Source organism: Helobdella robusta, assembly GCF_000326865.2.
Source record: "Helobdella robusta unplaced genomic scaffold HELROscaffold_336, whole genome shotgun sequence".
NCBI classification, from domain to species: domain Eukaryota; kingdom Metazoa; phylum Annelida; class Clitellata; order Rhynchobdellida; family Glossiphoniidae; genus Helobdella; species Helobdella robusta.
The window spans coordinates 1-10,104 of record NW_008704643.1 but is presented as its reverse complement, the minus strand read 5'-3'; the positions used below and the strand labels follow the sequence as shown (position 1 = coordinate 10,104).

The following is a 10,104-nucleotide window of genomic DNA, read 5'->3' as shown; positions in this document are numbered from 1 at the left end:
CAGAAGATGCACAAGCGATGGTGGTACGACAAAGGGGAATGTTCCGCCGATGAATCAAAGGTCAGTAGTAATTGTTACGATGATGTTCACCATTTTGGTGATAATGATAATAATGGCAAGGATGTTGCCACTGCTGCTACTTCTACAGCTACTGACGTTGTTGCTACTGATGTTACTACTGCTATTGCAGCTGATGATGAGGATGATGTTGACGATAATGATGATTTTGATGTCTACAATTATAAGTATGGCAATATAACAGCAATTTTTAAAAAGCGAATTCAAAAGCCAGATAAAAACAAAGCGCTAGATAAATAAAAAAAACATTAAAACTTCAACCCCACCATATTTTAATAATTAGAAGAAAGGAGGTTCAACGGGTCAAAGTTCACTGACCTTGAGTAACGTTGTGGGCATATTTTACATTCTCGTCGGAGGCCTAATCGTCGCCATGTTCGTTTCCATGTTCGAATACACGTTCAAGCATAAGCCGAGAAAGTTTAGGAGGAAGGTACGTGCGTGTGACACACACACACACACACACTCACACACACACACACACTCACGCACACACACGTGTTCACACATAGCAGCCAGCACACACAAACAAACACACATACATGCATATTCAAACAGAAGGCTGGATAGGTACACATAAAATAATTACATACACAAGCGAACGTACTCGCATACAAAGAACGCACAAACAAACATACAAACATACAAACATACATACATACATACAAACATACAGACATGCATACATACAAACAAACATACATACAGAACGTTGAATACGTACAGCCATCGAGTTTAGTCACTCTGTCAACAGTTCAATCCAGTGACGTCATTTTCACCCCACACTTTCAAGTCTGAATAAATAAATAAATATATTTATAATTATAAATATAATTATAAATATAGATAAATAATTATGGGTAGTAATAACGCTATTGTTATTATTATTTATATTATCATTTTTTTAAACAAAAATGCATTTAATTCGCAAATAATAAACAGTATTATTTTAACTTGTAAACATTATAACCTGTGTGCAAAAATGTTATATGGAGTATTTTTATATTAATGATGACACCCACACACACATACACATATATTTATAATATATATATATATATATATATATATATATATATATGTATATATATATATAAAATGTTAATTTGTTATTAATTTTCTTATTAAATATTGTAAATGTCGATTGGTTTTACATAATATATATATCTACATAAATAATTTTATTTTATTTTATTCTACATAAGCGCACATACATACATACATACATACATACATACATACATATGCGCACAAATACATACATGCAAACATACAAACATACATACAAACAAACATACATATATTTGTTCGATCAAAATATGTCTATGGATCATCATGTCAAAATATTGAACAAGGAATGTTCATTTTAACTACGAAAGCTCAGACAGATCGGAAGTTCGCTTGATCTGGTTAAATGCGTTTATTCGTTCTAAGCTAGACTACTGTAATAGTGTTATCCATGGAACTTCCAACAAAATCATATGCCAACTACAGTCAATTCAAAATCGAGCAGCTAAAATAGCTACTGGTGGATTAAAGTTTGAACAATGTGAGTCATAGTCTATTAAATCTGTATTGGCTGACTGTTAGGCGAAGAATCGAATTCAAATTTGCCATCATGGTATTCAAATATTTGAATAGTCTCAGTCCGAGTTACCAGTCTGACTGACGAGTGTTTGCATGGGTTCGCACCTGCTTAACGTCTCAGTCGCGTTCAGATTGTCAGGGTCTTCTGTCGGTACCAAGAACACAAGTGCTTGTAGGAAAGAGGAATATTTCCATCGCTGGTCCAACAGTCTGGAATGATTCATCACGCCACCTCCGTCAGCCTGGATCAACTCTTCAACAAATCCGTATAAAACTAGAATCTCATCTTTTAATGAATTAAACCACATGACCTAAGCAGCTCCTCTAAGAAGTTTTAAAAGGTACTAGAATATAAATTCTCCAATAATACATACATCATTCCTACATACATACATACAAACAAACAAGTATATATACATACATGCATACATACATACATACAAACAAGTATACTTACATACATACATACAAACAAACATATATACACACAACACGTTTGCACAATGGTCACCAATGCACGATCACATTACAAATTATTTTCTGTGGTTTTTTGTGTAAAATTTGTGGACGCTAATAGTTTATTTATGATCTTTTTTTCGCTTTGCGTTAACTTTTATCGCTCACCAACATGGTTGCTTCTGATTGGCTAGTTCGTTTCCAGTGTTTGATGCCAGTAATTAGTTAATTGTAATTAGTTAGTGGTGATTGGATGGTTCGATTTGGTTGATAGGTCGTGAGCTGAGCGCTACCTCGATTTCTCAATGGCTAGCCGGGGTTGGCTAATTTTAAACAAAACAATTACACAATAATAAAAAAATAATTAAATATATTATATACTGCTACTCTATGTATATATATATATATATATATATATATATATATATATATATATATACGTATATTATCTCAAATCTACTCGTTCGTTCGTGTACAGAAGTAACGTTCATAAATATAGGTTTATCATTTTATTTAACCAAAACAACGATAATAAATAAATATAATTATAATAACAATTAATAATAATTAATAATAATTAATAATAATTATAACGGATGAACAATGATAACTGGTATTAATTCACACTCACGTGCGCTGAGCCTAAATTTAAAAGCCTATTAACACACACTTAACACACAGACACACACAGACACACAAACACACACTTAACACACAGACACACACATACAGACACACACTTAACACACATACACACACATACACAAACACACACTTAACACACAGACACACACACACACACACACACAACATTTAACACACAGACACACTGACACACAAACGCACACTTAACACACAGACACACACACACTTAACACACAGACACACACACACATACACACACATTATAAATCATAGTAACTTTAATATTCATTAGTTAATCATAAATTAGAGTCAATTTTATAATTAGAAATATTCATGAATTTCGCATCTAGACGTCCAGGTCTTCCGTCGAGTCAACTTGCTCTTCCGTCATTATGTACCTATAATTATTTTAATTATGAAAAATTATGAATTATGAAATTATGATAATAATAATAATTATGTATAATAAATAATAGTAATGGTAATAATAATAATTTTTCGTTTATATGCCGCTGTAAATGTATGTACAATAATAAATATATAATACTAAAGCTGCTGCTACTACTAATGCTGCTACCGCTGCTTCTAAGACTACTACTACTACTACTACAACTATTACTACTATTACTACTACTAATAATAATATAATGATATTTATAATTATGATAATAATTATAAAATTATAATAATTATAATATAATATATACTTGGATTTGATAGGATTCAGGCCACAATCGACGATTTTTATTTTTTTCAGTGGCCAGCTGCTGTCTTCTAGGGTCTCAACTTCGTTTATTTTCCTAACGGTGTCCTTTTGTTGTTGTTGTTATTGATGTTATTGATGTCGTGTTGTTAATGTTGTTGTTGATGTTGTTGTTGTTGTTTTGGTGGTGTCTGGTGATGATGTTGTTGTGGAAAATGATGATTTAGTTGTTGTTGTTGTTCGTAATGAAAGTGATTGTGTTGCTTGTATGTGTTGAAGAATAATAAAGACATTCTTCCTCTTGCTGTTGTCAATGTTGTTTATTTTTTGATGAGGATGAAGAGGTGAAAAAGATGAAGACGAAGAGAATAATGATGTTGTTGTTGGTACTAATAAAACGCCAAAAACACGAGAATAAAACAAAAACACAAAATAAAAACACAAAACAAACAAAAACACATCTCTACTCACGAATCCCTTGATAACTTTTCCAAAGACAACATGCTTGCCGTCCATCCATCTGGCCTTGACCATGGTGATGAAAAACTGCGACCCATTTGTGTCCTTGCCCTTATTGGCCATCGATACCATGCCAGGAGCCCTGTGGCTCACCACAAAGTTTTCGTCATTAAATTTCTCGCCGTATATGCTTGCCCCTTTGGGGTTATCAAAGAGTTTTTAAATTATTATTATTATTATTTTTATTATTATTATTATTATTAATGACGTCATCATCGACCGACCTCCGGTTCCGTCCCCGGTAGTGACGTCACCCATTTGGATGACGAAATCCTTCACGACTCTGTGGATCGGAGTTTTCTTGTAGTGTAGCAGGGACTGCAGAGACGATTGATTGGTCGTTTGATTGGTTTGATTGATTGGTTTGCTGGTTGATTGATTGGTTTGTTTGTTTGTTAGTTGACTGGTTGAAGGATTGATTGGTGGCTGATTAGCTGGTTGTGATTAATTGATAGATAGATAGATATATTGATTGATTGATTGACTGATTGATTGATTTCTTAGCAAGACTAACAACAACAAAATAAAAACCCACAAACGAACCTTGCCGCGTTTGTACCCCCTGACAATATTGACGAAATTCATGACGGTCATTGGGGCGTCGTCGCCAAAGAGGGCAATCTCGAACCTGCCCTTGTAATGAAGCCCTGGACCATCGTAGTCTTTGATCTCAACCTCGAACCAGGCCTCGTCGGTCACAGTATACGAAGGGGGCTGAATATCTTCTTTCGGCTTTTTGGATTGCTCTACTATTTTGTCCTCTTCGGCATGGGAGATGGTGAGGATGAAAAAGAGGATGGCGAGGAAAGAGAGAGAGTGAGTTGTTGAGTAAGCGGACATCTTTTTTTCAAATGTCTGTCTGTCGGTGTGTTTGTTTGTCTGTGTTTGTGCTATTGTTAGTTTTTTCTTTGTTCAAATATAAGCTTGTAAAATTAGTTTGAATACTAATCATATTATAGATAAGTTAATAAACTGTGTGTGTGTGTGTGTGTGTGTGTGTATTTATGCGTTAGCTAAAAGTGCAAACATACCTATAAGAAACAGTTTTCAAACAACGGATATTGATGAGCAAACAAACGAACGAACGAACAAGCGCAAACAGACAGACGAACGAACAATATTATTATAATAGAAATAGTTTTATTATAAACAATAATTAATTGCAAATGTGTGCTAAGAAGCCCTTAGAAATTATTCGTCTAAAAATCTAACACAAGATTTGAAGTATAGATTTCTGGATTTTTAACACGCCTATATATAGGGAAGGTCTGATTTCATTGTAAAGTGTAGATACTGATGACGATGAGGACGACGACGACGATGATGACGACTACCTAGACAGCCGATAAAGATGACGTCAATATTAATAATTACTAATAATAATAATAATAATAATAATAATAAAAATTATGACGATGAGGAGTTTGAGGATGGTGACGTGTTGTTAGTGGTGGTGGTTCGTGCAACGTTCAACTGTGTAACAGCTTGTACGAACGTGTATGTATACAACTCACTACAGAGCTGTGCTGAGGTGAATCTGTTGCAAATAAGTTCTTACTCTCGTTGCTATTGTTATTGATGTTGTCATTATTATTATTATTGCTATTATTATTGTTATTATTGCTGTTGTTTTTTGGTTGGTTGAATGAATAAGAGAATGAACAAACGAACAAACGTACGAACGAACAAACGAACGAACGACGAACTACAGTAAACAAGAACACGTAGATTTGTAGTGAGTTTTTAAATAATTCATTTGTAAACCAATAAACGAATGAATGAATGAATGAATAAATAAATAAATAGATAATGATTTATTGATAATAAGAACGAACGTAAGAACGAACGAGCGAACGAACGAACGAACGAAAGAACGAATGAAACTAGAGGCATTAAACGTTGTCATCATCTGTTACACTATCGATGTTTCGTACTTAAATCACAATTAATAACAACTCACCATCATCATCGTCATCATCATTTCATCATCACCATCGCCATCATCATCATCACCATCATCACCATCATCATCACCATCTTTGAAACTTTGCTGGTGTTTTTCATAATAATATGAGAGCGAACACTAACTGAATGAATAGACCAACCATATAACGATGATGATGATGATGATGATGACGACGACGGTGAAGATGTGTGTAGAGTAATTTTCATGTATATTTTTTAACGTAGAAGCCTCAGTTTAAGGTGTAAATAAAATCCACCTAAGGAGACGAAAGCATTGAGAACAGAAAAAAAATACAACAACATTTAAATGTTGTAACAACAACACTAACATCATCAACAACAACAACACAACATTAACAACAACGACAACAACAACAACGACACATCAACAACTCAACCAAACTAGATGAAGAGCACACCTTTAATAATCTAATCCAGGTGTACTGAAACACAATGATGTTTACAGGTAAGATGTATAACTATACATACATACATACATACATACATACATACATACATACATACATACATACATACATACATACATACATACACACATACATACATACATACATACATACATACATACATACATACATACATACATACATACATACATACATACATACATACATACATACATACATACATACATACATACATACATACATGCATACATACATACATACACACATACACTAGCATGCGATTGCTGCAATGCTGAATCAAGAATTTAGAATTGCATTTATATATATATATACAATATATATATATATATATATCAAAAAAGAGAGAAAAAGAAAGAAAAACAGAAACAGAGAGAGAGAGAGAGACAGAGAGGAATAGAAAGAAAAAAAAAAGAAAAAAAAACGAGGTGATTGTTGGGAAAATAAACTATAGATATAAAAATAAAGGAAGAGAAAGAGTGTGTAACACACGCACACGCACACACACACACACACACACACACACACACATATATATATATATATATATGAATATATATATATATATATATATATATTCATAATAAAAAATATATAAACAGTTCTTATTTATTGATCGATCCAATGACGGATATTTCGCCCACCTCACCCGAAAATTATTTTTTGGCGATGTAAAAATATTATATTCACATTAAAAATATTATATTCATAATAAAAAATATTATATTCATAATAAAAAATATTATATTCATAATAAAAATATTATATTCGGAATAATCTTTCATCATTTTTTTGAAGGAGTGATTGAGTATCGCAACAGGTTACAAGCAGTTTTTATTCTTTGATACGTCAAATTATTCAGTAAGCTTCGGTCGGCAATATTATCTTCATTGTGATAATTTTGAATGTTAAATGCTGTCGGTACTATCCTACTCTGTTTTAAATTCATCTTATTTTAATAGGATGAAATTAATTTAAATATTCATAGCCACTTTGTTAATAGGATGAAATTAATTTAAATATTCATGGCCACTTTGTTAATAGGATGAAATTAATTTAAATATTCATGGCCACTTTGTTAATAGGATGAAATTAATTTAAATATTCATGGCCACTTTGTTAATAGGATGAAATTAATTTAAATATTCATGGCCACTTTGTTAATAGGATGAAATTAATTTAAATATTCATGGCCACTTTGTTAATAGGATGAAATTAATTTAAATATTCATGGCCACTTTGTTAATAGGATGAAATTAATTTAAATATTCATGGCCACTTTGTTAATAGGATGAAATTAATTTAGATATTCATAGCCACTTTGTTAGCATAAAGAGTTAGCGAGCTAGCTAGTTAATTAACATAAATTATAGGTCACTTCTTCTTTCTTTCTCGTGCTTTATCCTTTCAGGATATTGGCGCCCATCGACCTCCACTTTCTTTCCCTTTCTTTAGAAATTGTCCCGGACTCAGAGCCGTAAGTTAGCACAGGAATAATGTAGTATCCTAACAGTTTTAACTGTATTGATATTCTGATATTCTGATTTTACTGTTGGTGAGGATGTTTTCCATAAGCTACTAATTAGTATAAATTATTAATTTATTCAGATATCTGGCCAAGTATAATGGATCTGTCCACTCCGTGCTATCATCACGTTCGGAATACCACAAGCCGTGCTTGGTCAACTAGCAAACGCGACGACGACGATGATGAGGACGACGACGACGACGATGATGGTGTTGGTAGTAATGATAATGATGTTGCTAGGGATGATAATGATGTTGGTAGTTATGATAACGATGGTGATGATGATCGCCATTTATGTGTTGGTGGATCGGTTCGATATGCTGAAGGTGAGTTAGGAAAATATTTTTTTTTATCATAATTATTTATTATTTATATTATGATTGATTATTTTTATTGCGTAGTATCGTGGTATTTTCATTTGAAAAACATCGTGTATGATTATGTGCGTATGTATGCATGTATGTCCGTATGTATGTGTCTGTCTGTATGTATGTATGTATGTATGAACCCATAATTGATTAGAACTATAGGGAAGTAATAATGTATGTATGTATGAATGTATGTATGTATGTATGTATGTATGTATGTATGTATGTATGTATGTATGTATGTATGTATGTATGTATGTATGTATGTTTGTTTGTATGTTTGTTTGTTTGTTTATATGGTTCCCAGGAATGTACCTTAGTTTGCGTATTTTTTAAATTAGGATGAAATCCATTATTTCTACTCATCCATTTTGAAACAAAACAAAGATCATATAAACAATAGTAGACCGAAATTATGATGACGTCATTACAACAAAAAAATGTAAACAGTAAACAAACAAATAAAAATATTTAAAAATGGTAATACCGAGAAGGATAATAAAAATCAAATTATGAAAATTAATTCTTCAACTTTTTAATTTATAATAATAATTAATAATAATAAAAAATAATAATAATAATAATAATATCCTTAGTATGCTCTCAACATTAGATGACGATGTATTGTTTCGTGTTTTTAATGATACCTATAGCCACGGCGATGATGATTGTGAGATATATATATATATCATGTATATCATATGTATATCATATGTATATCATGTGTATATCATTTGTATATATCGTTTATTTGTCTGTTTGTTAATTCATTCTTTCATTCTTTTATTATTTCGTTCATTCATTCATTCATTCATTCATTTCATTCATTCATTCGTTCATTTATCCAATCAATTAATTCATATAACGATCCATCAATCAATTTAGACATGGATTCAAATGACTTGGAAAATACGGATGTAGCAGTTGGAAAACCACTTCAACAACAACTACATCAACAACTACATCAACAACAACAACAACAACAAAATTATCTGCAACAACTACAACATCATTATCAAGATCATCAACAACTACAACAACAACAACAGCAAACACAACCAGCGAAATGTCTTTCGGCGAATAACAATGTTTCTCAAATCACTGAATTAAAAAGCTCAAAAATACAAAATGACGAAGACGACGATGACGTTGTAGATTATGATAATGATAGTAACAATAGTGATGATGATGATGATGATACAGATGATGATACAGATAGTGATGATGGCATCAAACAGTATGATAATCATGATATCAAAGGCTTGGATGGTATCAACGAAAATGATAATAATATCATCGGTGATGAATACGATGATGGGGATTTTGAGAGCGACAAGGACGACAACAACAACAACCACAACGACAAAGACGACTACAAAGTTGATGCTGATGATAATGATGATGAATACGACGGTGACGATGACGTCACCGATGAAGATGATGAAGAAGAACGTGAAGATGATGACGCGAAGCTCGGCGCAGACACTCTTATCATTGATATTTATAATAATGATACTAACCACAACAACCACAACAACCACAACAACCACAACAACCACAACAACCACAACAACAACAACAACAACAACGATAATAATAACAGTGATGATACAAACAACAAAAATAACAATAAAAACGATAATAATAGTAATAATAATAAGAAACAAAATGGTGATGATGACGACGATGATGACGATTGTGTTCATGACGTCATGACGGGGATGGACTTAATGAGCGCAGACGCAGACGAAGAAATTATTGAGGGTGATGATGACGATGACAATAATAACAAAAATAATATAACGATGA

At 32.3% G+C, this 10,104-nt stretch overlaps 2 protein-coding genes across 2 annotated transcripts; one reads left to right on the top strand and one right to left on the bottom strand.

The window, feature by feature from the left end:
* Positions 1 to 2,617: 2,617 nt before the first annotated feature.
* Positions 2,618 to 5,198, bottom strand: HELRODRAFT_186309 (hypothetical protein). The gene is made up of 8 exons (XM_009022913.1): positions 5,041 to 5,198; positions 4,637 to 4,834; positions 4,532 to 4,616; positions 4,213 to 4,306; positions 3,941 to 4,125; positions 3,474 to 3,577; positions 3,010 to 3,164; positions 2,618 to 2,861 (listed from the first exon to the last, which is right to left on the bottom strand). The coding sequence occupies exons 2-7, from the start codon at positions 4,642 to 4,644 to the stop codon at positions 3,113 to 3,115; spliced, it is 528 nt and encodes a 175-aa protein (XP_009021161.1). The 5' UTR covers positions 4,645 to 4,834; positions 5,041 to 5,198; the 3' UTR covers positions 2,618 to 2,861; positions 3,010 to 3,112.
* Positions 5,199 to 9,182: 3,984 nt separating this feature from the next.
* HELRODRAFT_184347 (hypothetical protein) lies at positions 9,183 to 10,059 on the top strand (the record flags this gene model as incomplete). Its single annotated transcript, XM_009022912.1, has 1 exon — positions 9,183 to 10,059. A coding segment is annotated over one exon (877 nt), but the record flags the coding sequence as incomplete, so codon positions are not given.
* Positions 10,060 to 10,104: the final 45 nt, after the last annotated feature.